The sequence below is a fragment of the Cyclopterus lumpus genome, chromosome 11, assembly GCF_009769545.1.
Source record: "Cyclopterus lumpus isolate fCycLum1 chromosome 11, fCycLum1.pri, whole genome shotgun sequence".
NCBI lineage: Eukaryota > Metazoa > Chordata > Actinopteri > Perciformes > Cyclopteridae > Cyclopterus > Cyclopterus lumpus.
In genome coordinates this window covers 12,949,809-12,976,540 of record NC_046976.1, presented here as the reverse complement: position 1 = coordinate 12,976,540, position 26,732 = coordinate 12,949,809, and the positions used below count along the sequence as shown (strand labels likewise).

The window sequence follows — 26,732 nt, the reverse complement described above, 5'->3', positions numbered from 1 at the left end:
AAGATGTAGTCTTCAGGTTTCTGTAGAAACTAATCAATAAAGCAAGTCCTCTTTAATAACTGCAGTTAGTTAGACAGTTTAGGAACAGTTTCACCTTTACTATGAAGAATGCAGGAAAATCCATCAATCTCTTCCAGCTCAGCTAATGTAAATAGGCTGTGCTTTTTAATATGTAATATATTATTTCCATGGGCTAAGATTTTGTTAAAGGTAGATAATCAATCTGATGAGCTCTTTCCATGCACAAACATTTTTTAAAGCCAGATACCAAATTTGAAATGTAAAAGTTTCAAAAAAACATGTCACAGAGAGCATGTATTAATGTATTTTTACCATAGATATAATCACACACTAACCTTTCAGTAGAACGGCACATTTAATAAAGCATAACTACTGTTTGCTCTTAATTTATGTTGGCTAACGAATCAGAGGTCCAAGCTTCCTGGAAATGAAACATGAGTGTTTATATATACTGTAACTGAAAGCGACAAAGTGCTGGCACTTCAATTCTTGAACTGAAGCCGCATTTTGAATGGAGAACTTTTAGAGGGCTGTTTTATTATATCTTATTTAATTAAGGATTTTGTGAGACTTTCCCACCACTATCATGGACAGCATGTCCACATACACACTGGTATGACTTACCTATAATGCAAAATATACCCACATTTTGCATTACTTAACTTTACAAAAGTCTTATTCAGCCTTAGTTGGTGAACTAACCAAAGCTCATTATGTTCAAATTAAGGGGAGTATGCAAGATCTTTATTATAGATTTCTCTGCACTCTATTTGTGTAATGACAACACAATGTTCTCAAAAGTTTCATATCTCAATCAAAGACTATTATTCTGCAATTTAAAAGTGTTTCTTTGCACTCTGTAAGGCTTCTCATGTTTATTTTCAACCGAAACCCTTTTCTTTGACCTGCCAAGTCTGACTTCTACAACTCAGTGTTTCGGCAGCACAAAGACACATTGAGAAATGATCAGAACATCAATGATTAATCAAAGTCTGTTTTTTTTTCCCTCTCATGTTATTGCTGAGCCCCCCCCCCCCCCCCCTTCCCCCACACACTCCCCACCCCCCTCGCCCCAGCATGCAACATAAAGTGAGCAGTAAATGAATCAAGGCAGCGCATGCATCCTGTCTGTGACTCAGTGTATGAAAGTCTCATGTTATCAATTAGTGATAATGTTGAACAGTCCCATCTCCATCATTATGGGTACAGTGGACAAAACCCTTTTTTAAATTCTTGAGTTCTATTTTTAGTTCAGTCTGATTTGTTCCACGAGGCAAAGATACAAGTGCCTTGAATGAGACAAAAAAAGGTTTAGGTAGCGGTTGTACAAGTAAGATTTTTTTTGTGTTTAAAAAGATGCAGTGTTTATTTTCTCCCTGTTTTGCTTTTTAGTGCTGTACAGGGTTCAGCTGCATGGTGGAGAGAGGTTGGAGGTCACAGTGTAGCTCTCTGTGTGGGTGTCTTACATGACTTTTCACCTCCTCTGACCTGCTGAGCAGCGGCCAAACCGCCAGGCCAACTGGGAGCAGAGAGAAGGCCCAGAGGTCAGGAGAAACACTGAGAGAAAGAGCACCTTTATTTATTCACAACTTCTGCTTCTTATTCTCTTTCTCCCATCACTGTTATATGTGTATATTTTTGCATTATTACTATGTACACAATCTAGGCCGTTACTTTAGCAAAAGAGCTTATTTTCTCACGGACACAAGTGTCTTTGGGATTTATGCACCAGGGTTTTAGCATGTTCCTATAGCCCAGGGATCACTCAGCAGATAAATGGCCGTGTAAACATTTAAATCAGGTGACAGAATGGAAAACAATAAAATGACAGGGACTTCATTTTCCCAGCAAAACATGAGAAATGTATCTACTGTCATCTTGTTCCATGTTATTATCAGACAATCCTTCTCTTCTTCCCTCATCTAAACAGTTTTGATTTGTCTTTATACACAACACATCTTGTACCTCTATTTCTTTCATCACAGTATTTTGCAGCTGCAGCTCAATCGCTCATCTTCTCCACCCTCACGCATTATTAATCTTTACACTTGAACGGACCTTCAGCATTTTTTGTTTTGGGAGAAGGAATATATCTTATACTAAATAAAATAAGCAAAACATATGTCGTGGCAGATTTTTCAACCAAGCTTCTCACACACACACACACACACACACACACACACACACACACACACACACACACACCCCTCTCCCAGGGCCCCTTTTCCTCCCCTCATCCTTCCCATCCTCCACCTCCCCTCTCTCATCAAGGGTCATTTTACTCAGTTTCCTGCCTACCTCTCCTGGCTTTTCCTCTCTATCTCTGATTGGTGAATTTCAACAAGTCTCTGATTGGCCAGTGCTTTCAGCACCTCCCCATGTTAACATGTATGAGAACACCTCCCTTTTTTGAGGGACACTCCTTCTTTTTCTTAGGTCGGCCTCCTCCTCTGTGTCCCCGCCTCTTCTTCGGTGCTCCTCCTCCTCTACAAACCGTGAACAAGAGTGTGAGAGTGCCTCCTTGTGGACGACACGTTTCACAACGAACGTCATGCAGTTTAAAGACTCGAATTATGTTGCACTAAATACAACAAAAGATTAATTTTCTTCATAAAAAGCATTATACTGACTTGAAATTGAATAACTGCTTCACGGGAAATAAAAGGTTCAAGAAACAAATTAGACAAGAGGCATTTACAAACAAATCTATAAATTATGGACCCTGGATTTGATGAGCCACACCTAGAGTGCCATCTAGCGGTTGTATGTATAAACTCTGACAGAACTCAAAAGGTAAAACACGTTACATTTTTTGGCAAAAAAGCAGCAAAACGAAACGATTCTTGAGAGATTTTAATGTTGAACAAAAGTGGCACAAATAAAGAACTAACAAAACCAAAGCTGGAGAGAATTAGTATCTTCTCAAATTCAATTGACTAAAGGTGTTCGCCTCCCCACTCGCTGGACTGTTGAATGCTCCCTTTCTTTAATAGAAAATGTACGTTTCAAGCCCAAAATGGCTTTTCATCAAGGCTAATAGAAATCCAGTTTGGGCTGCAAATGTATGTATATGCATAGGAAACATTCAACAGAGACAGGAACCGTAATTACTTAATTATTTGACTCTAAAGGCTAAATGTATCTGAATCGTAGTCAAGCTAGTCCAAAAAGTATTGCATATCTTTATTTTGTGCAGACAGAGCTGCACAATGGTGCCATGTCAGGGGCAACAAATCAGCAAATTAATCAGAAATTGATGATGTCTGGTAAAAACAACAAAGAAAAAAAATGTTCCTTGTTTGAGTTTGAACTTGAGTCTTATTCAAGACACTTTGAGAAGGGTAATTAGCTTGCAATGATTCAAAACGGTCTCCGGTGTGAAGCCTATAATCTATTTGATAATCTGATGATCTAACCAAAACCAACAATTAATTAATCCTACTAATGTGTCTCTACCATATTTATCAATTATTGCTTGTTTAATGTTTTTATTGTTTTATTGTATTATTCTATGTCTATGTTTATTGTTATGCACCTTTCACCAAATTCCTTCTATGTGCAATGATTCAGGTTCAGATTCTGAAAAAAAGGGTTTTCCACTTCTTAATATATGTTTTCTTATGAAGAACACAGGCATCATAGTTAATTTTTAGACAATCATATATACCGCCGTGGAGCTATTTTATGGAACCAAATCCAGAGCTGAAAATAGTCCCCAATAAACACACTGTTTACTCCTGTTTGAGTAATGTTTGCTAAAAACTACAGTGCCCAGCCGTTTAGTCCCATTATAGTCTTTTGGATTTATGCCTATCTGGGTCTGGCTGAAAACCACTAACAGACTGGGGAAACTGGAAACTTGCAGATTAATTAACACATTGTTCCTGTTGCTCTTTTCTTGGGACTTATCGTCAATAACACAAGTAATGAAAAAAGTTATTCACTCACTTCTCTTATTGGATGTGATATCGTGAGAGACACAAATTCATCCCCACAACATTGCAACACAAAATTACAGCGGCCACACAAACAGTGCTATGAGGCTGTGTGTCTGTCTGACCGGAGCCACATACATCAAAATGCAGTGATCCCGCAGAAATGGATTTGATCATTGATAAAGCTATAACCTGTCACAAGGGCATGATGAATGTGTCTCCTTGCTGAGTGTACGGGCATGTAAAGTGTTGTGATGATGACCCGGCTGATGTCTAAGTGAGGGGGAAGATAAAACTCTACATAAATCACTTCAACGGGGGGATAACAGCACATTCCCACAAATCATCCCGGGAATCCGAGGGTGTCCCTGTCCTGGACAGGAATTCTGGGAAGGCTGCCAGATACCATACAGAGAGACAGACAATCAATGGTGTCATTGTGGCCGGCTTCATTCTGCTTCCTGTTTCCGTCTCTTTTTCGGCCTGCCTTTATTTTGTCTCTCTTGTCAGTCTTCCTCTTCTTCTTGATTGTTTTTTTTTCCCAGGAGTTCATAAAAAAAGGAATTATAAGACGAACATTTCAGGAAATGTTATGTCTCATACAAATGAAATGAAACATGGGTGCACAATAAGTCAAAAGCATGTTGTACTGTATATGGGAGGTTCAAGGTATTAAATCAAACCTGCAGGCCAGTATTTCTATCAAGGTAGCTGTGTCTGTTTTCAAGCGGACAGCATATAAAAGCAAAGAAAAGGGGAGGGAGAAGAGGCCCGAAGGCAAGAAAATGGAAAGATGAAAAGGCCGCCAGGGTGGCGAGGGATGCACATTATAACCATTAAGAAAAGAGAATTACAGTGGCGGAGAACAAGGTCTTTGAGGGAGTGCTCGAGGAACTCGGTGAAAGAACAAAGGGAGAGCTTGAGGTATAGGAAGCCCTTTGCGGATAAGACTCTGGATAAGTGTCAGAGACAGGATCGTAAATCCAGAACCCCATAGTCTGCAAGCTGGGGCCGGGGTCAGAGAGGGAGAGCACAAAGAGAAGGGCTGGAGAGAGGTGGGAGATAAATGATAATACTGAAAGATAGACCGAAACCATAGCCATAAAAAAACATCTTAAGGTTGATATTGAATCACTGAAACCAGATGCTTCTATCTGCGATTGGGATACTTTTCAAACCGCTGTGTTAAGGGTAGGACTTGACATGGCAACATGGAAAATGGAAACAATGTCAGGGTCATGACGCATGGACCAAATTAAAGTTCCCTGCAGGTTGTCATTATCATCCTGTGTCTCACACCACACATTCCTCAAATTCTGTCTGAGTCATTTGTGCGTCTAAATACACTATCGACAAGTTCAGAAACAGGAATGGCGAGTGACGTCGTCGCCACTCCTGTGTTGTAAAATACTTGTCAAAGCCGAATAGACCAACGGTTGCTAGATACAATAGTTTCAATAGATGAATTTCAGTTCGAGCAAAGAGAGACAGAGAAAATGTCGCCTGTCATTAGGTTTGCCTTTGCTCCAAAGTAAGACTGACAAAAACATAACTGCAAAAGAGGATAGGAGCCAATTTGAGTAGCATTTGAAGAAAGTTTAATGAGAAATTTAATGTCTTCTGTGATGTCATCAGGGCTTTGGCTTGGACTTCAAATATACAGTATATTATAAAGCCTGCATTACAATTTGAGGAGATGGAGTTGATGTCGGTGTTTAAAGGCATGGACGGTCTAATGGGGACAAGGCTATGGAGTTGCATTATGGGAGGGAAGGATTCAGGGTACAGGGAGCCTCTGCTGCATCGATTTGACCCTTTTTTAAAATCTGTTCCTTTGCACGTGACTAAACTCGTAGTGCCCCTTTAAGGTTTTATTAAATCATAATCAGCTTTATTGGCCAATATATGTACAAGGAATTTGACTCTGGTACTGTCGAAGTTTATATGAGGGGATAGCGCAATTGAAAAGTAAAAGCTAAACATATTACTTGTTTAATTTTTTTTTAATACAAATGACCATTTTGTTTGATTTTGTTTTGTTGGACCTCCCACCACTAGGTGGCGGAGGGCGGCTGTCAATTAAGACAGCCCAATATAATCAAGAGGAAGACTAAGGCCAGGTGTTGCTTGACTGGCAGGAGCACACCGTTTTTGACCGTGCGAAACTAGACGGACAAACGAACGGTTTGATTTCTTTCATTTTTTGGGAAAAGACAAATTGGTTTTGGACAAGGAATATATATATTTTGGTTTGTGTTGAAAAGACTTACAATATTACAAATAAATAACTTTTCAAATTCAAAACTGGACATTGCATCTATTTATTGCACGTGTCAAGACTAAACCTGGAAGCAACCATAGTGACCTTTTGTTGATAGGCAACGGGGTCACTATAGTATATATTTTTATCAATTTTAAAGGTTCATCTCTTCAGTCGTTGTAGTTTAGGGCTGGGGTCAGAAAGTATTAAGAGATGGACAAATGTATTGTTAGTTTATGGTCTTATTGTCGGATTAATTGACAATAATAATGTGCTCCTTTTCCCATTGTAACCATTGCAAAACCATTAGTACATGTGCAGCTCTTCATTATGTGTTTTTAAAAAAGCAATGACGTCAACAATGAGGATAATGAAGGTGTTAGTGTGTCAAACTCGGAGGTAAACGATTAAGAACAAGAAAGAAAGAAACTTCTCATTAGTTAATCAACTGTAGCTGATCTTTCAATGCTTTCGCAATATAAATGTGGTCCTTGATAATGACAGCAGGATATAATTAGCAATGCCTGCAGTGAAGAGAAAAGGCAGCCTCTATTGTAGTTAGAGATTGTAAAGCCCTCTGAGGCAAATTTGTAATTTTGGGCTATACAAAATGAATTGAATTGAATTGAACAACATTATAGCACATGAGCATGGTGCTGCCATTCCATTTTTCTATTGAACACAAATACCAACTGGTTCATTAATCAGCCCAATTAGTGCATATTTTCAAATATATTCCCCAAAGCCTGGTAATTATTGAGGCAGGAATTTGTTGAGTTTAAATTAGTGGTTGAAGGTATATGTGTATTGGTCAGTTTTTATACATGTACATATGTGGGTGTGTTCATCACATGCGACAGGTGACGTATGTTCTCAGGGGTCTTTAATACATGTGGTCAACTGGGTCCTGTTGCTGTCCGGAGAGAACATGTCTCCTGCCGTTAACGTGTTGACCACAGTGTTTCTGTCGGCGCTCCTGATGCTGGGGGGTCTTGGAGGGGCGACGGCGTCTGGCTTGCAGGTCTATGGGAGATACATCAACAGTGAAAATACTTTGCTGAGCAGCAATGATGGAGGACACACAATGAAGAAACATCCACACCAACAGGTAAGAACTGTTTAGAGCAGCTTATTCCACTGGGGAGCGGGATTCGTCTTGTTAGGGTTTCCTTCACAGCTGAGAAGACTCGTTGATTCATATGACCTTGTGTCAAGATCATATGTAACCAATTATTATTAACTAAAACTAGTTTTCATAATGCCATACAGCTTTTTACAAGGAAGTGTATGAGACCAATACGGAAAATTAAGTTTTTACATAAAGGGCGTTAACTTTTTGTGTTATTATTGAGAAACATAAGGTCTGCTATTCAGTTTTAGTACATTTACACATTATTAAAGTGCAACATCATTGGTTTTTATTTCATCATTAAAAAAAAAGTGACTTTTTTTTTTTTTAAGTTATTTTGATATTGTTTTAAAATGTATACAATTATTGCTAGATGACATTAACAGCAAGAAATGATGTGAACTAACTTGGAGAGGAATATATGTAGTAAAAACTAAGGCTGCAACAAACAATTATTTTGTTTATCGATTAATCTTTTAAATATTTTCTTGATAAATTGCTCAGTCAGTTTTTCAAGGTGAGCCCATGATAAATTGCTTGTTTTGTCCATTCATCCGTCTAAACACTTAAGATGTTGCATCATAATCATGTACGATCATATATAACAAAGAAAAGCATCAAATCCTCACAATTGAGAGGATGGAACCAGCAAACCATTAGCACTTTTGCTTTAAAAAAAAAAAGATGAACTGATTTAGCTGATTAATTGACTTAATTGACTAATAGTTTCAGCTCCAGTAAAGAACACATTAGTCCGATCTGGAGTCCAACATGTTTTTGTTTCCAGACAAAAAGTGAAATCCGCAGGAGTTTGGACCTCGAGAGCTTCAACATACTAGTGACCCCCAGAACCAACAAAATCAGCCTCCCGCACATCATCAAGCTCTACCCGCCCACCGCCAAGCCTCTCCACCTGCACGCCAACATGCCATTGCGCTTTGGACGGGAGAGTGTTCCTGGTGTTCCTGGTGACGACGGGGCCCCAAATGTGACCCCCAACTTGCCCCAGAGGTTTGGCCGGTCCTGGGGGGTGATTCGAATGTGTGCCGCGGGCCCTAAAGTCCGAGAAGCACCGGACCCGGTGCTGCCTCAGAGGTTTGGGAGAAGCAGTCCGTATAGGAGGCTCCTAAGGACTCTGGTCAATGCAAAGTTATCAAACACTGGCTTGCATTGGTAGGCAACTCTTAACACTATATTTCCAATCAAATGTAACATCCGTATACCTCTATGAGTTTTGTTTGTTATGAATAACATTAACTATGTATTCTCTTCCCACAGGGCTGAAGATTATGACTTTACAAACAGCTCAGAAGAGGTGGAGATACAAGAGAAGTCCTCTAGAGGATGAAAAAGGATTAGAAAGGTCAACGTCGAGGTCTACTATAGCGTGTAAATATCTGGGTTTTTAGTGTGAAGACAAAACAAAAAAATGTGCAAGAATAGATTAGTAAATTCAAATATTTAAATGTGTGTGTCACTTTTAATAAAGTTATATTATCGCGATAGTGGTTTGGATTTTATTTTTAGCATTTTTATTGAGTTCTACTTACTTTTTGAGAATCCTATTTTTTAAATCAAAAGACATTTGCCTCATAGTGGACAGTGTGTGTGTATGAGGCTTCTGGTCCTCAAAGCACCAAAAGAACCAGAGAGCACTCCTGCTCTAGGACAATAATACATAATTAATACTTATTTGTGAAAAACACTTATCTGAGTGGAGTAAATTAGGATAACAAAGTAAACATTTTATTTAGTATTTTCAAGAGATTAAAAAATATGATGGTTTGCATTTTTAGGACAATGCTTACACAAAAGTGGTACCTGTTGTTATATTATTTATATTCATCAAACATGCATTTATTTTTTCTCTTTAAAAAAAAAAAATTGAGCAAGCTGCAGATGTTCACAAACACAGATGACAACCATGAAGTGTGAATGAAGCGTTAAAACCATAAAGATAATGCAACACATTCTCACTACTACCAATAGAGGGAGACAAACACCAACTCAAAGTCTCCACATTGAACTTGCTCCAGGGTTCCCAAGCCAACACAGAGGGAACAAATCACACGCTCTTCAATGGACCGCAGGGAAGCATAAAATATGCAGTTTGATGGATTTCATAATATTGTCCTCTATCTTTGTAGAGGTAAACAAGAGAGATTAATAAAGGTGCCGGTGCCCAGGGAACGCCTCTTCCACTGTCCTATCAACTGTCCTCAATAGTTACACTGATAAGTGTTATTGGAGCGAAGGTTGCCTATATCAAGACTCTAAATATCACAACATGACACATTTTCAATCCCTGTTATTACTTTGATAAAAATATCTGCTCTCCTCCTTCTTCATTGATAAGCAAAGCTTAATAATGGATGCATTGCATCAGGTGTGTTCGTAGCCCTTAGTATTGTGCTGTCTCACCAGTAACGATTACTAAGACACATCTAAATGGAACAGCGGCACCATCAGTAGGTGGTCCATAGACCTTTTGAAACGTAATAATATGAGCATTAAATATGGGCCGCTTTGTTTTTCCTGTTGCCATGTTTGTGTATTAATGCAGTAGAATACAGGAAGTAAACCTGGACCAAAGATGCGCCACATCCATGTTTGCAACAGAATGGCAATGAAAAGGCCGATAACTCCTTTTTTTATTACAGCAGTCATTTTGATTTGATAGGAAAAGCACAGGTGTTGCTAATAACATTAACGATGGCTCTGTTCTGTGAAAGGTGTCCCAGTAATGCCATTACACTGTGACAATTAATTCAGCCATCGTTAATTTGATTACTGACAACTGTGCCTTCACCACGGTGACATGTTGAAATGCTGCTGTGAAAAAAAGACACTACATGTCATATCGTGATGGAGGAGCATGTTCAGGGCTATTATGTACTAATTACCAGTGAGGGACATTGAAACACATAAATCAAAAAAACACGATTGGATTTTGTTTATACTGCTTAAAGTTAGAATCATGCCAATATTTTTAACATGACAATGTAATAAATCATGTAGGCTACACCTACAGGAGGAGCTTGGTGTCCACACAGGTGTCTCTAGCGTGACAGAGAGCCAGTTAGAGCTCAGTGACACAAAGAAAACCTAGAAACGTGTTCCACTGCTTCAAACCACAATTATTTCACTAAATGAATCCACCTATAGTCATAATCCAAATAATCAAAGTAAAAGTGACCCATTCCAATGTTGGTGGATAACAAACCTTTTCATTTAATTTGCCACATTAAGTTAAAAGTATATCCCCATTCAATGTAAACATACCTCATCTGCCTTTGGAAGTCACATGGGTGTGACCCGCATACTAGCTGCGTCGATCGTCTTCACCGAGTTGCGCAATGTGTTTTAGCACCTTATTCAACCCGACCGCTCCCTTTTCCTACATTTTAAAGATTTTGCTTTGAGTTTTCAAATCCATTCGTGTCCCTGATACCGCTTTTACAACGGGAAGCTGAATTCGAGCTCGCACACAACAGCACCACCACCACCAACAACAACAACAACAACAACAAACCAAGAGTTGGAAAAGTTGAAGAAAATTTTACCTGCTGGTACTTGAACTACACATACACCCGGGTAGCCCACGGTAAGGTTTCCCTTTTGGTCCCATTAGTCTTGTGTTTTCAGTGGCTTCCTGCGGCGGAAAACATTGCGACGTGTGTGTGTGTGAGTGTGTGTGTGTGTGTGTGTGTGTGTGCGTGTGTGTGTGTGTGTGTGTGTGTGTGTGTGTGTGTGCGTGTGTTTGTGTGTTGAATCGGTTTAGTTTACTGTATTTACCTAATTTACTGTTTTTATCACCCAGCCGTATGTTCCCAGTAGTTAAATGGGAGAACCGTGTTATGGGTGACAGCGGTCTTTCGTCAATATTAGTAAACAAACAGTTGTTGTTCAGTTTCAGCTTTAGCCTCACGTTACATAACAAACTGTTTTTTTTTTCACATCACATTCTGTTTCCTTTAGTACTGTTCCACCCACAGATTAAAAAGGCTGTGACTGAGTGCAGCGCCTTTTCACTGCCATCTTCTCCTCTCCTCGCAGCTGCTGGTCATGGGGGACATCAACAAAGGGAAGAAGGTGTTTGTCCAGAAATGTTCCCAGTGTCACACAGTGACGGAGGGGGGACGCCACAAGGTGGGACCCAATCTGTGGGGTCTGTTGGGAAGGAAGACGGGACAGGCACCTGACTTCTCCTACACACAGGCCAACATCGATAAAGGTATGGATCCCTATGACAGATCGATTCATATATAGCTAACTGATCAAGACAGGCAGAAACATGAGAGCATGTGTGCAGCCCTGTGTATTCTCTCTTTTGAAGTCAAAACTGCTTTGACATCAGTGCACACCTGAGAGTTGTGGACACCTTAGGCACACACACACCTTTTTGTTAACCGGTTTAATTCTTGTTTCTTTGCTTTCCAAAAGGTATATAAGGCACTGTTTGCACTTTGTAGTGGACTAAAAGTTCCTTCTTGCAGAAATTAAAAGCATATAACATTACAACAAATATGTCTCCAAATTAATGTATGTATTCTGACATGGGTTTATTTTACACTTCGCCAGAAAAATAGTTTTGGTCTATCTCATAACAGAATACATTTGTTATAAATTTCCTAATTTAAACTGAGCTCTTGCTTTTTTTTCTTTAATTTTTTTTCAAAAACCTGGTCCTTTACCTGTTATAGAACACCACGGTAGCCTTGATTGCATGGTCACGATCTACTCTTAAAGGAAAGCACGGGAAAAAAAGTTAGCAATCCTCCGTTAAAGTCTGATGATTTCTTTTATGCATAAATATGGGAGAATGAATACCTGAGAACATGTGTTTACCTGCTGTCTCCATGGAGAATGGAGTTACCAAAAGCAGTCGTCATTTATGATGAGATAATACTGAATAATACAAGTTTCAGTATCCAGTTGAATTCTCTGTACATCGGCCCCAAATTGAAATTTTTTTATGAATTTCAACTGAGAATCCTAATTTGGTTTAACATGGTATATCTGTCTATCCTTCCTTCCATGAATATAACACGTTCAGATAGGTGCAGTAAGTGTGTCACAGTCTCTATAGTGCTGAGAAGCAGCTTGGTCCTTCCTCTCCCAGCAGGTCTGAACAGGCAGACTCTCTCTCTGCCTCTAAGCTCTGCTCTGACACAAGGCAATACAACCTAAACACAGTCACCAGAGGAGTGAGAATGCATATGTGTAATTTACTTACACAAACATATTGCAATAAGCCTTTACGTGTTAACATGTTTAATGTGTGTGTGTGTGTGTGTGTGTGTGTGTGTGTGTGTGTGTGTGTGTTTTAGGTATCATATGGGATGAAGAAACATTGAATGTCTACCTTCAAAATCCTAAGAAGTACATTCCTGGTACCAAGATGCTGTTCAGTGGGATCAAAAAGAAAAGTGAAAGAGTGAATATTATCGCCTATTTAAAGGACGCCACCTCCTAAGACACTGGAAACACCAAACACACTCAGTGGACAGAAGCATTACACTGTACAGTTAGGAAAAAAACAGTGTGTTCTTTGTTTTGATTTTGAGTTTACAATTAACACAATTTAAAATAAGATATATATTTATTACCACATGGCTGCCACACTGTTTGTGTGTGTCGGAGATTGTTTTTAATTATCTTATGAGTCAAGTTGTGGGTTTTCCAGATATTTCTTCTCCATTTTGATTTTCTAAAAACAGAGTTGTTTACCCAATTATATCCCCACCGTTTGTGTTTCTTCTACAGTCTCAACGTGTTTGTGTTAAATGGTGCTGGACTGTCTATCTTCTCCCCTCCTTCTTTCTTTAAGCCAGTCGTGGAATCACTTTTATTGTTATAAAGTTGCACATTCCTATTTTTTTTATAAATGCATGTTTATGTGAACAAATGTGTAGTTTACTGGAAAAGTCGTGTTTTTTTGGTTAAAGTATAGCATACTAACAAATAGTTTAACTTAGTCTAATGGCCTGTTGAATACGTGATTACATTTATGATGTTCTTTATACTGAGTTACTGTTTTATACTTTGAGTAAAAGGATGAGGCAATAACATATTTCTTCTGCAGTGGTCATTTCTTCCACATTTATTGTTTCCTTCCACTTAATAATGATGCACTTAGGTCATATTGTAATGATTTAATTTACTCAAATGTGTTTATAGTGGTTGCTATAGTGTTTAACAAAATACAGTAAAGTAAGCAACAACATCAAGAACCTGATGAAAAACATTATCAGAAAATATAATTAAGTAGGTCTTTGAATAAACACACATTTAACACACCAGACAATGAGATGTGTTAGGGATGGCGTGGAGTTTAAATACACCTTATGCCATCTATATATTTGCACAGCAGATGTCTTTCACCTTTTTGACAATATATGTCAAAATACGTCAATAATTGGGAGCGAAGTTATGTAACAATATCGAATAAAGATGTTTACTATTATTTCTTCCATTAACTAAAAATGCCCAGCTGATGGCGCCCTTTCACTGCTGAAGAGACCATCAGCACCGGGGACATAAAACGTGCCAAGCGAGTGTTGCATGCTGACTTCTACTGTTAGTGCCATCCGCTCCTCAGCCAGCTGCACTGAAGTCCATCCAGAAGACACAACAGTTGATGAGCCTCTGATCCAGACCCGCCGGGACTCCGCGTCCACCGCTGTGTCGGCTCCACTTTGGGGGCTCATGCTGGCCATTGAGCGAGGGGAGAAACAACAAAACGGTCCCCCCTCCTCAATTGTGTCGTTATTGAACGGCGGAGGGGGAAAAAAAGCGGGTCGATAAGTGGATCCGATTTATTAGCGGTGCAGGTTGGCCACAGCGCTCGGGACTGCACACCTCGCCTTTCATTTAGCCTAGAGGGGAGACAGACGGCGTGTCTACAAGTACGGCACACATTCACGTGGAAGGTAAGCTGCATCTTGTGTATTAAAAGGCCATGGATGTAGATGACATTGGGCATTGTGTCCGTTTAATTAGAAGAAGAAGAAAAAACAGAAGGGAAAATGTTGAGCAGTAATGAAGATATGAATTAGCTGATTGAATCCGGTGCGGCATATTTTCATCAATGTAACTCAACACACGATTATAATTTTGTAGCTTTTCTAACATCTTCCTGCAGAGGAGATATTAGCATACTGGAAATATGTGTGTGCATGAAGCTGAGCCAGCCGAAGCATGTTACTATGACTTCTGTCATAAAGTGGCAGAAGTATACCCCCCCCCCCCCCCCCAGTCTAATTCTGGTAGGGGGGTTGGTGCATGGCTGCATCTGCATCTGCTGCAGTGTGGAGCTGCAACAAGTTTATTATGAGAGAGAGAGAGAGAGAGAGAGAGAGAGGTCTGAAGTTAAGGGGTGACACCCTCCAGAGGAAGTAAGGAAAAGTGACAGCTGCCAGTAACTGCATTAGGTATCTAAAACTGTGTGTGTGTGTGTGTGTGTGTGTGTGTGTGTGTGTGTGTGTGTGTGTGTGTGTGTGTGTGTGTGTGTGTGTGTGTGTGTGTGTGTGTGTGTGTGTGTGTGTGTGTGTGTGTGTGTGTGTGTGTGTGTGTGTGTGTCCTGTGCTTTGGAGAGAGTAAACCGTCAGGATGGATCTGGTCCAACTTGCAGTGTCTTTCCACATTCTTATGTGTGCTGCATGGGCCCGACACTCTTACATGGACAGCATCCTCTCAGCCCGCTCAGGTAAGTCATGAGTGAACTGTAGGACTGACTGTCTCACAGAGGGAAACACATGTTGCATGGACCTCTCAGCACTGACATCATCATGGCGGACTATCTTTCCCTCAGCTCTCAGGTTTCTGGATGAGCCTTTGACATTTGACCCCTGCTGTCTCATGTCACCGCCTCCGCCACCATTCTTCCCTCCACCACCTCAGCTCTGGAAGCGGGGCAGCCCCGTAGGCATTCACACACACACACACACACACACACACACACACACACACACACGCACACACACACGCACACACACACACACACACACACACACCTGCTTGCATAAATACCCTTACACACATTTGTCTGCTCACAGCAGGTCTCTGATTGAAAACCTATTCTCTTGGATGTTGTGTATCTTTGATTGAAGGACGGTATTAGCGTGTTAGAACCAAGTGTTTTTGGAGGAGAGGTACAGGAAAAACAAAAACCTGTGATACCTGGGTGTTCACCTGGACCTCCAGGACCTCCAGGACCTCCAGGACCCTTGGGCCCAGAGGTAAGGCTTTTTTTTTCAAGAACTACACGGTGCTCGAAACCTCATAGGGGCTGGACCACTCTTCAGTCTGATTACATCATAGGACATCCATCAGCAGTATAATCAACCGTATTGTTAAATGGAAATTAAACAAAAGGACCTTTTTATAGTATTGATTTTTCAACAAATGTGCCATGCGCTTTCAGAATACGTGAGCGGGAAATAAATGTGGTGTCATTTCTCAGGGTCAGGGTGGATTACCTGGAATAAGAGGACCAAAAGGGGAGACGGTGTGTTTTTGTCTTTATTGGTCTTGAAATATGTCTAGTGTTTTTCACTATAGACATATGTGTGCATGTGTCCTTGTGTTCCTCTCTGCTATAATGAGTACATCTCCTCTCCCCTCATTTGTCCTCCTCCAGGGGGAAATTGGACGTCCGGGGTTAAAGGTGAGCCGCTCCTCCTGCATGTCTCGTTCTCTCGCTCATCTGTCTCTGGTCCATCTCGCATGTCCTTGGAATAATGGGATCTGGATTTCTCTCTCCCTTGTCCCCTCCATGCATCCTCAATCTCTGTGATGTGATTTGTCTATTGATGTGCTCAGAATATCCTCTGCAGCTGCTAAATGGGTCATGCTGCATTAGTCTCAGTAGCCGCTGGAACCGCACAGCAAAGCTTGATCACATCCCTGGATGTCTCCAGTCATCCTCTGTCTCCTCACCTCTCTGTCATCCCCCTCTTCTTTCCTTTGCCTCTTGCTTCTCTCTCTCCTCCTTGTACTTGGCCTGGCTCCATTCGCCCGTGCACTGGACTCCAGTCCTGCTGATCCAGGCTCTCCAGCACTCCACTTCTGCACTTTAATCTCCCTAAGAGCTTTTGCTCTCCGTGATAAATCAGTCCACACAGTGGCAGGTCCACGGTGTCTCTACAGGCTGCTGTTTTAATGACAGGCAGCTAAATGAGAGCACGCTGCTAGCATGGCAGCAGCTCTGGGAAACTCGTCCAGGTGTCACCGAGATGTGAGGCTGCGGTGTAAAACATCCGGGTCTCCTGCGTGCAGACGACAGAGCAAGACGAAGCCTTTGTTACTGTCAGTTAAACGGCAAATCTCATTGGCATTAAAGCTTTGCATGCAAGTTTATTCCTCTGTCATGTCCGATTAGGAAACCATAGACAGTTTTGAAATGCTTGTTTGTTTCTGAAGCTTATTTAACCTGGTTAGTCTTTATCAAAGTCAGTATCTCTTTGTCATGGAAAACAGGGCCATGAAACAAGCACCTTAACACACATTAAAAGCTGCAGATCATCAGCATATCTTGGAGAAAAGCAGAAATCAGTTAGTATTTAAAGAAATAGTTGATATTTTATTTGCTTTCTTCCCAATAGTTAGATCAGAAGACAGATAGTTGGCAGGTAAACAGCTGAGAATAAATATATAGCCAAAGAAATAGTTTGGCATTTAAACCCCACAGCAAAACTACACATTATCTTTTTGATTTATTTTTGTACTCATTTTGTTTATACTAGATGAGATATAACATGTTAATAAATTAGCTTTACAGGTTCCGGTTGGCCAACTTTGTTACTTTGATCAGACTTTTAACACTCAAAAAGAAATTGAGTCCTTCATTTGATCTAAAGACTTGCTCAGCTTCCTGTCCCTTGTGCAGCAGGAAGGAGCTGAAACCGCATCAGTCCTTTCACTGAGTGCTGGTCCTGGTTGTGTTTCTGCAGGGTCGTACAGGGGCTCCAGGCCTCCCAGGGAAACCAGGACTATCAGGATGGCCTGGTCCAGAGGGACCCGGGGTAAGTCTCATGGAATCACTCCAGGTGCCGTCTTGAGATTTTACACAACTGTTTATGAAATATCACACATACAAAATGGACCGTTGTGTATGTGTGGTGATGTTTTAGGGGGAGAAAGGGGATCCAGGTCTCATGGGATTACCAGGACTAAGGGGACCTCCAGGGACAAAGGTTAGTCACATCTTTACAACATCATGCACACAATTATGGATATGTTTAGCAAGAAAGAAAAACTATCTTAGTCTTTCATATTATTATGTGCTGTTACATTCCTATGTATCTTTTCAGGGTTTCTCTGGTTACAAAGGAGAGAAGGTGAGTTCTGAACTTCTTCTCACGGTGAACTTGTTTGTCACTGCAAACATATTAAATGCTTCATTACATTTTTATCGCTGTTCTTTTGTAAAAGGGGGTTCATGGTAACCCTGGTGCAGGAGGACCAAAAGGCGATAAGGTTGGTAGAGAAATGTCATTTTCTTTCATTGCAGGTCCTTAAATTCTTTGTGAAAATGTTGTGTTGTGTAATTCTTTACAGCTCATTTATGCTTGACTTTGCTAAGCAGTTCACACCATGTTGTGTTTTAATGGACTTGAAAAAGGGGGAAACACTCTACAACAGTTTGCTCAATTACTGGTTAGAATCCAAAGCAGTGACACTTTCCTTATAACACATAATGACTTTCCTCACATCGAGCTCTCATTTCGTCTCTATTTAGGGTTCCATTGGTTTGCCTGGGATGCTCGGACAGAAGGTAAGAATGAGTCAACAACAACATAATTAAAGAATCTGATTTAAGCTGATAATTCCTCAACACCTTTCCCAGGGTGAGCAAGGACCAACGGGAGAGCCAGGACTCACGGGGAAGAGAGGATCCACTGGACGGCCCGGAAAGAGAGGCAAACAGGTGAGAGAAGACAAGGTTAGAATGATGCACACCCTGACAGCATCGCTTAACCCTGGTGCGGTGCTCTGCGTCCTCTCACCGGCTAATTCTGTCACACAAGTTGTACTTCCAGCGCTAAGTATAGACTTCTGTAGGGGCTGCAGGGTCTTTGGCATCTTAGATCTTCTCCGCCTACACACGTCTATGACTAACACACAGTGTGCCAGTGGCATGTAGTAGGTCACCTTCAGTGTGTGTGTGTGTGTGTGTGTTTGTGTGTATTTTATAATACTGGGATGTTACCTGGTTTGCATAGGGCATGAAGGGCCATCATGGAGCCCCTGGAGTCATTGGCCCCCAAGGACCTTCAGGTCAAAACGGCCATCCAGGGCCACCCGGTCCACCTGCCTCAGGTACAGTAACTCACACACTCCTGCACAATCATCCTCCAAACAATGTATACAAAATAACCAGAAGAATGGTGAAAGACTGTCCCAGTCACACCAGGGTCCGTAAGAGAGACCCCACCACTCAAAACTAATAAACAAAGCCACCAAAACTGGACTACCCGACTCCATCTTTAAAATAATGTTGAATATCAAAGTGTATAGTAATCATATGTGTGTTAAACCCTTATCTTCGTCTTTTTTTGCAGGTCTCTATCTTGTTGGGGAAAAGGGAGAAGAGGGTCCTTCGGGTCCACCAGGTCGCTGTGACTGTGATTCCACTTATGGAGCAAACAATGCTCCTTTTGGAAGCTACACTCAGCGAGGTGGCCTCAATAAAGTCCCTGCAGTAAGACGCCCCCGACATGAAACAGCTTCCTTCCAATATTTTCATCCAAACTGAATCCATGTTGTTCACACTGAATCAATAATCAGCTTTCGCTTCCTGCTGTATGTATCTGTGCAGATATTTGTGGTAAACAGTGAGGAGGAGATGGACCGCCTACGTCTAGACAACACAATAGTGTTCAGGAAGGATCAGAGGGTGCTCTACTTCAAAGATAAAGATGGATGGAGGCCCATACAGGTAATGACTATTTAAAAATATCAACTCAAGGTCAACTTGCTTTTTCCCAGTCTTCCTCAGTGTTTGGAGTGTGCACAGTTGACAGAGATATTTTGTTGTCAAAACATCAATGTGTAGCATGACAACTGAGCAAATTTGATCTGCTGAGGACGACCATGAGGTGCAGTTGAAAAGCTAAGTTTATTGTCATATATATAACAAAAATGTACAGTTGTGCATTACATGCAATGAAATGCATCTGCCCCGGCTCTCTGGTCCTTTTAAAAACTGTATATAACGAGAATAAATAAACTAATAACTATAAGAAGACATTCTACAATAATAAATAAATAAATAAATCACTGTGGGTCATTAAAGTTCTTGTGCATTAGTTTAAGTGCTTGCTGTTCAGTCGCCTAACCACCTGGGGGTAAAAACCATCCTCGAGGTATCTGGTCACAGCTCAGAGGACAGAGAGGCTGGGAGCGTGTCTCCATGAGTCGGCACCATCTTGTTTTGAGTTGAGACGTCTTTGGTCTATCTGGTTACATAAAGTGTTCCCTTTTCCACCTAATAAAGCCTCAATGCCTTGACACTAAAGCCAAGATTTCTCTACGACTTGTCCAGCCCTTACAGCCGTTCCAGTCCACAGAGAAAGTACCGGACAGAGTCGGTGTGTGTGGGGACGGAAAGGTGCAGGCCCAGCATGGAGAGGAGTGTGATGATGGAAACCAGATAGTCACTGACGCTTGTCTCAGTGAGTTACATGCATCTCTTGCTGAGTTGAACACATGCACACATAATGCAAAAGGTACAGAAAAAGTGAGTCAAGAAGGATTTGCAGACGGTGATTCTAATACCTCTGTATGTATAGGCGTAACGTAATACAGAGTAACAAGAATTACGATATTAGTGCAAAGAAAGAAAAAAAAACATTCCTCAAATAGGATACGGCTTGTTTTTTTGCTGCACCCTGGTGTCACCAACCCAGCTGCCCGTGAGATGCCCCGCAGAGCTGCCGTGCACCACAGAGGCTGAACCCACATGGCAGAGGATTAAAGCAGGAGGCACTGTGAAACCTTTCCTTGGTCTTTCATCAATCTCGCCCACTCTTTTCCTGCCGTCCTCTCACTTCCTCTGTTCCAATTAAATTAGCCGCAAAATGCTATATTGGCATCACTGAGGCACACAGCAGTGCCAAAGCAATCCGTAACGTCTCCTCTCTCCTTTCCCTCCCTTGCTCTCTCCCGACTGCTTCACCACTGCGTTCTAATCTCCTTTTCCCTTTTCGCCACTTCAGACTGTAAGTGGGCCTACTGCGGAGACGGCTACCGGCACGACGGCATTGAGGAGTGCGATGGAAAGGACTTTGGTTATCAGACCTGCAAGTCCTATCTTCCTGGGTACGTGAGGCATTCAGTGTGCACACACAAACATACAGTAGGCATAAGCGTCCATTTATTTGGAGACACTTTGTCACTATGGATCTTTGAATCTATGCCAAGACAGCCCGATGCAGTTCATTTTGATCCGCAGCATATTTATACTGCACCCATCCGAGGATTGTAAAGGTCATTTGAATGAACTACTGTACTTTTACTTTGGTGTCACTGAAAGCATCCAGCGATGATGGTGCATTATCTTGGCACCACTTGCTGCACATTGCTTTAGTTAATCGAACAGCGGTGCCTGCTTTATACTTACAGGAATAGTTCAATATTTTGGGGGAAAGTACATACTGGCTTTCTTGCTTAAAAAAAAATTGATACCACTGTTAACTTAGCTAAGAGATTTGAAACCTTTGAAGGGAAAACCGCTACAGTGTCCAGGTACCGTCCAAAGGTTTACAACCACTGCCTCTCATTTTATATCTTGTTTGATTAATCCATACAAACAAATATCCTGTGACTTCACTGCTCCCTGCCAAGAAGAAATGTGTAAATGAAACAAAATATAGCGTGTTAATTAGTGAGCTTTAGAGGTAGGCAGGTTTGTTCATCCCTTCGGAAAAGAGCCAGGCTAGCTATTTCCTTTTGGTGAATATTGAATTATTTCTTTAATAGAGAAGATGTATGGCTACACAATAATTTGTCAAAATAATTGTCTGTGTCTTTCTGCAGGTCCTTTGGGCAGCTCAGATGCACCGACTCTTGCCTCATTGATTCTACTGGTTGCAAGTATTTCACCTGAACTGGAAAGTAAAAAAAAAAAAAGGTCAGATTGCAACTCTGCAAATTATACTTTGGATTCGTACTGAAGTCTCGCCTCTTAAAAAATACCTGAAGGACTGAGGGAGCGCTCTTGTGCCTGCTCTGAGCCATGAACAGTCATGGGAGTCGACTGTCTCCTCCGGAGGTTCAATTCCTTTACTGGCCTCAGGAAGCAGCTTCCTGTTACTTTCACTCCATCGGCTGCAGCACTGTTATCGATGCTGGGGAACATTTTAATGATTTAATGATTGTATCATATGAAATAAATACAATGTGTATGACTTACTGACTGTTAATGCGGAACAATTGTGAATTCTGTACTTCTTTTGTAATACGAGAGAGAAAATATAGCCCATTCCAAAAGAGGCCAATATATTATTGATACTATATAAATATATACACTGTAGTATGCAAATCAGGGGTGTGTAAATGTGTTTATTCCTGTGCATTGTATTAGGAAACATGTATTTATGAAATGCAATGCTGTGATATTGCATGTAAACGTGTACTCGTGCACAGCGGACTGCTTTAATCAGTGTTGTAGAAGTATGGCCTTTTTTCGAAGTGATTGTTTGAATATCCGACAGGAGGAAAACAAAAGTCATACTGCAACAACAGCAAGAAAAACTCCTCTGATTGTCGCAGCAGCATGAAGAAACTGCTCGGTCACATCAGAATGCCTCCACCGTGGATTCAGTAGTGTGATTAGTGTATATATATTTAATCTGCCTGCATGACTGTAAAGCTCATAAATCCCTGAAAACTAATAAAGAGATTTGGAGATGAGCCTTGGAATTTGTGACTGGTGAGAGGGGTCGACTGTGGGCGTGGTTTTCTTCTTCTTCTTCTTTGAGGAAAAGGAACCAACCAGAAAAAAGACTTCCTGCAACAAAGCGTATGATGAAACGTCACTGCCACGTATAGAGGACACGCTGCACGCGCGTCGCTGCTTGTTCTTAAACCTCACCCTGGGCCGTTTCTCCCGGAGCTTCGAGTGTCGGGCGGCATGCTGCTGACCGTGCTGAGCTGGCTCTGCGCCTCCCTGCTGGTGTCTGTCGGCGGGGGGAAGCTGCCCGAAGCCGAGGTGCAGATAGAAGTTCTGCACAGACCTTTTCTCTGTCATCGAAAGTCCAAGTACGGCGACATCCTTCTGGTGCATCATGACGGATACTTTGAGAACGGGACCGTGTTTCACTCCAGGTATGTTTCGGGACCGTCTCGTAATGCTCTCGATGTGAGATTTAATGTAGCAATGTTCTTGCATTAAGTCACACCAGGTGGTTCCTGAGCATTAGCTAATTAATAACGGAAGTTGGCAAACTGTTTCACCTCGTTTGGGAAGAAGCCAATTGCTGCACTCGCTCTCTTCTTTTGTGATGCACAGTTAACCTGCTAAGCATAGAAATGAATTGTAAAAAGTTTAAATGCTTGTTTTTCTTCTTTCGCAACGTGACTACGTTTCCAAGTGCACACGTGTTAAATGTCATTTCATTAGGGTCACGTGGTAAAACATTTTAAAGGGTCAACTCAAATGTTTTTCCCTTCCCTCGTGCTTTTGTACATAATCATCTCTGAAACCAACAGTAAATCATCAGCAAAACACATCTTTTCAAACATGGATTTAGGTTGTTCTTAAAGCACCACAAACCTCCTATACATAGAGCTCAGTAGGTTATATTGGTATGTCAGTGAGAAAATATGTTTTGGGTGAACTGACCCTTTTTTAATATCTGATATTTAAAATGAATAATGAGAATATTTTCAGCAAAAATTCTTGATTTTCTTTCTTCACATTCACATTATCCCATTTCTTTCCTCAGACTGCGATTGATCTCAAAACGCATTGACTTTTTATTAATAATAATACTCTCAGAAAACAAAGTTTCAGCCAGGAAATAATCCCATAAAACCACATACACGTTGTCTCAGGTGATGTTTCAACTCTTGCCATTTAATGAACATTTGTATTTTACACTAGAAAGTTAAAATCAATACAACGAATGATTACATATTATTTTCATTACATTTTAAATTAAAGTCAGATATAGCCCAGTAACAACAGGGTATTAACTCTACTTCCCACTATTGTTATTTGTTAGGGGGTCTGCCAGACCTTCTCACAGACCTGTAACTCTCCTCTCTCCTCTCCATGTCTGTGTTTGTCCACCAGTCGAGCGGAAGGTGACAAGCAGGCGGTGTGGTTCACACTGGGCATCAGAGAAGCGATCAAAGGCTGGGATAAAGGCCTGCAGGACATGTGCTCTGGAGAGAAGAGGAAACTCATCGTACCTCCAGCCCTGGCCTATGGGAAGGAAGGAAGAGGTACAAACGTGTTCATGCAAACGCCACTGCATGCACAGCACTGTCTTCATAAAAGTGCATGAGGGTTCAGAATATGATCCCGTATGTTATGCATCTACGTATATTATACGTTTCTGTCTTGTTTTGAATGGTTCTCTAGGACTCCCACGCTGAATGAAGGTTTCATTCAGCAATATTAGTCCACTTTCTATCAACACAGAGCATGTGAACAATGCTATGCTTTGTCCTGGTAAGCACACACCACCCCAACAATAACATCCATCTCGTCTGTGCCAAACTAACTTTTACCGTGACGACGACAACAAAAAAGGCATGATTAGTGCAAGCTAAGTTTGCTTCTCATTAACACTTTCAAGATGTCTAATTTATTTACTCACAAGGGACATCATTTCTGCAGTACTAACTCACAGAAACCTCTGGTGATGGCCAGTCTCAGTGTTAGCTGACCTTTTGCCCTGTGGTGTTGTCTGGTCAGGTAAGATCCCACCTGAGAGCACACTGACCTTCGTCATCGAGGTACTTGAGATCAGGAATGGGCCGAGGTCCCATGAGTCCTTCCAGGAGATGGACCTCAACGATGACTGGAAGCTCTCCAAGCATGAGGTATACACAAGTGTGTTCAGAAAACAGTGCAAGTAGATGAACTAGCTACCACCAACCTTCTCAACCTTTTTGCTAAACAATGCATATTAACAGTCCCAGGAGCAGTTGTCATATATTGTGTTGAGTTTTTTTAATCTATTTCATTTTTATGTTGGAACTGGTTAAACACTCCAAAACACCTCAGATTTAACCACTGCTCTCAACCAATCGATCACTGAGTTGTGTGGCCCTCCACCAACTGGAAAGATAGGTTAATTAAACAATTGTGGAACAACTTTCAATGAAGATGACATCTCATTTAAGCTTAAAATAATATATGGATGTCCCAATTTAATTGCTTATTGGAGTTGGAAAATGAATAATACGATTTAGAATAAAAGCTAAATCCGAAACCACAAGTAATGTGGAGGTATATTGTTTTATACTATTGGTGATTAGAAGATATTTTATTGAAAAATAGTAGTGGCCATTTCAAGTGCGTACCTTGTGTTTCTTTTGTTTGTTTTTTTATAAAAAAAGAAATACCAGCAGTATCTCATTTGACTATTGTTAAGCATCCACTGTCGGGATGTAACTTGAATTTGATTTGTTTATCCATCTCCTCCCGGTACACAAACTGTTTGTTTTTTTTGTCATCATCTCAACCTTTCTCCGTCTCATTAATCGCCCGTCTCTCACTCTCGGTCTACCAGGTGAAAGTGTATCTGAGGAAAGAGTTTGAGCGTCACGGCTACCCTCCCAATGACACTCTACATGAGAACATGATGGAAGACATCTTTGCCAAAGAGGACGAGAACAAAGACGGCTTCATATCCTCCAGAGAGTTCACTTACCGACACGATGAACTTTAAATCCTCATCCTGTCCCACGAACCACTCTCTCATCCGGTGTCTTCTGTTTTCATTGATTTGTTGTGGAAATACTTTGGCACAGACTTTTATTGTTAATAAAGTATTTCACTTTTATAGAGGCAGTGTTTTGGTCCGGTAAACTTGTGTGTGAAGCTTTTAACCAACAACTCAGTAATGTTTTACTTCTTTGCATTTTTGTGTGTTTACTTCTACAAGAGCACTCTCTACTCGGTCTTGCATGGTTGGGTCAAATTACAAATCATATGTTTATACAAAAAAAATAATGGATGCAGCCACAAAGATTTTAGTTCAACAAATATAACTTTTTTTTTTTTAAGTATCTGCTTGTAGTGCCGGGCAGGCTGTGGGCAGGCAATGTTAGTAGATAACAGTTTCCTTATTTGGCTGTGAAATTCCCCTTAATGGTCTTTATTTCTTGAACAGAATGTAACCAGACCAATGTGGTTTACCTTTGAGGGTCCAGTAGGAAAGAAAGAGTGCTCTACTTTTTCTTTGAACAAATCAAACCTTTTGTATGCAAAGATCATGAGTTTAAATTAAGTCATGAAAATGTGAACTTTAATATTTTTTTTAATTTTCTATCAAGCAGTTAAATTGATATTTTTATAGGGCAGCAGTTACTTGACAAAAGCAGCTGTGACCAAGAAAATAATCACTGTTTTGTTTTCGTGCTCCCAGTAAGCCAGCATACACAATACTCAGGCCCTGGCGCTGCGAAACATGAATGGAATGCAGCCAAGATCATTATTATTATTGGAGACAGCCGTTTGTCATGTGACAACTGTGAGAAAGGTGCATTGCACATGCAGACACTGCAGTGTCAATGCTGAAAGGGTATATTGTTCAGCTCTGTTCATAAACAGCATACATGTTCTCTCATTCTCCCATACATTTAGCCCACTGTTTCTATACCTTCACGGTTCTTTAATGTAAAAGCATTTGGGTGAAGGTTGATTTTAACAACCAACGTGATCAATAAAGTCAACTTTCTTAACAAAATACTGTGGTTTATTTGGTGTTCACATCTTGTAATACTGTACACATTGAACCAGCAGGTGGCACTGTCTTCACAGGCGTTAGTATTTGTTAATACAGTGAGAACACCTCAGTGTAACTTAAAACTCATCCATACTTCTAAAATGTCCGTATATTCCCTTAAACACTTTTATAGATTCATTTTGTTTCTTATCAAAATAATTACGCAAACACAGGAGAGCACCACTCAAGGTTAGCATATGTAAGTATATTCACATTCAGCTTAAGATGAAGTTTACACTCCGCTAACGGCGGCTATGTACAGAAGGTCATTGTCAAAATGAATACGAGCTCTTAAGGAGCTACTTGTGCAGTAGTTGCTGCTGGAACACAGAGCTTTACGATCTGTGTGTTTCACAATGTTTCTGAGTTGCATGCAGACTTTGAAAGTGCTACTCTATAAAGGGACAGATCATGACATCAAA

The 26,732-nt window shown here is 40.8% G+C and overlaps 4 protein-coding genes and 1 long non-coding RNA gene across 5 annotated transcripts; 4 read left to right on the top strand and 1 right to left on the bottom strand.

Moving 5' to 3' along the window:
- Positions 1 to 5,537: 5,537 nt before the first annotated feature.
- On the bottom strand, positions 5,538 to 11,174 carry LOC117739469. Its single transcript, XR_004610174.1, has 2 exons — positions 10,909 to 11,174; positions 5,538 to 7,239 (listed from the first exon to the last, which is right to left on the bottom strand). It is a non-coding gene; the product is annotated as an uncharacterized LOC117739469 (long non-coding RNA).
- On the top strand, positions 7,033 to 8,745 carry npvf (neuropeptide VF precursor). The gene is made up of 3 exons (XM_034545884.1): positions 7,033 to 7,324; positions 8,133 to 8,518; positions 8,624 to 8,745. The coding sequence occupies exons 1-3, from the start codon at positions 7,049 to 7,051 to the stop codon at positions 8,691 to 8,693; spliced, it is 732 nt and encodes a 243-aa protein (XP_034401775.1). The 5' UTR covers positions 7,033 to 7,048; the 3' UTR covers positions 8,694 to 8,745.
- Positions 10,467 to 13,416, top strand: LOC117739467 (cytochrome c-a-like). The gene is made up of 3 exons (XM_034545883.1): positions 10,467 to 10,949; positions 11,402 to 11,579; positions 12,676 to 13,416. The coding sequence occupies exons 2-3, from the start codon at positions 11,411 to 11,413 to the stop codon at positions 12,819 to 12,821; spliced, it is 315 nt and encodes a 104-aa protein (XP_034401774.1). The 5' UTR covers positions 10,467 to 10,949; positions 11,402 to 11,410; the 3' UTR covers positions 12,822 to 13,416.
- A 1,540-nt stretch (positions 13,417 to 14,956) lies between these two features.
- On the top strand, positions 14,957 to 22,226 carry LOC117739466 (acetylcholinesterase collagenic tail peptide-like). Its single transcript, XM_034545882.1, has 17 exons — positions 14,957 to 15,053; positions 15,159 to 15,268; positions 15,457 to 15,585; positions 15,810 to 15,854; positions 15,987 to 16,013; positions 17,299 to 17,370; positions 17,479 to 17,541; positions 17,659 to 17,685; positions 17,780 to 17,824; positions 18,087 to 18,122; positions 18,195 to 18,275; positions 18,571 to 18,667; positions 18,910 to 19,049; positions 19,167 to 19,286; positions 19,893 to 20,022; positions 20,566 to 20,668; positions 21,386 to 22,226. Exons 1-17 carry the CDS (start codon positions 14,957 to 14,959, stop codon positions 21,453 to 21,455), a joined length of 1,392 nt encoding a protein of 463 aa, XP_034401773.1. The 3' UTR covers positions 21,456 to 22,226.
- A 161-nt stretch (positions 22,227 to 22,387) lies between these two features.
- LOC117738550 (peptidyl-prolyl cis-trans isomerase FKBP14-like) lies at positions 22,388 to 26,250 on the top strand. The gene is made up of 4 exons (XM_034544406.1): positions 22,388 to 22,675; positions 23,646 to 23,797; positions 24,273 to 24,400; positions 25,093 to 26,250. Exons 1-4 carry the CDS (start codon positions 22,482 to 22,484, stop codon positions 25,249 to 25,251), a joined length of 633 nt encoding a protein of 210 aa, XP_034400297.1. The 5' UTR covers positions 22,388 to 22,481; the 3' UTR covers positions 25,252 to 26,250.
- Positions 26,251 to 26,732: the final 482 nt, after the last annotated feature.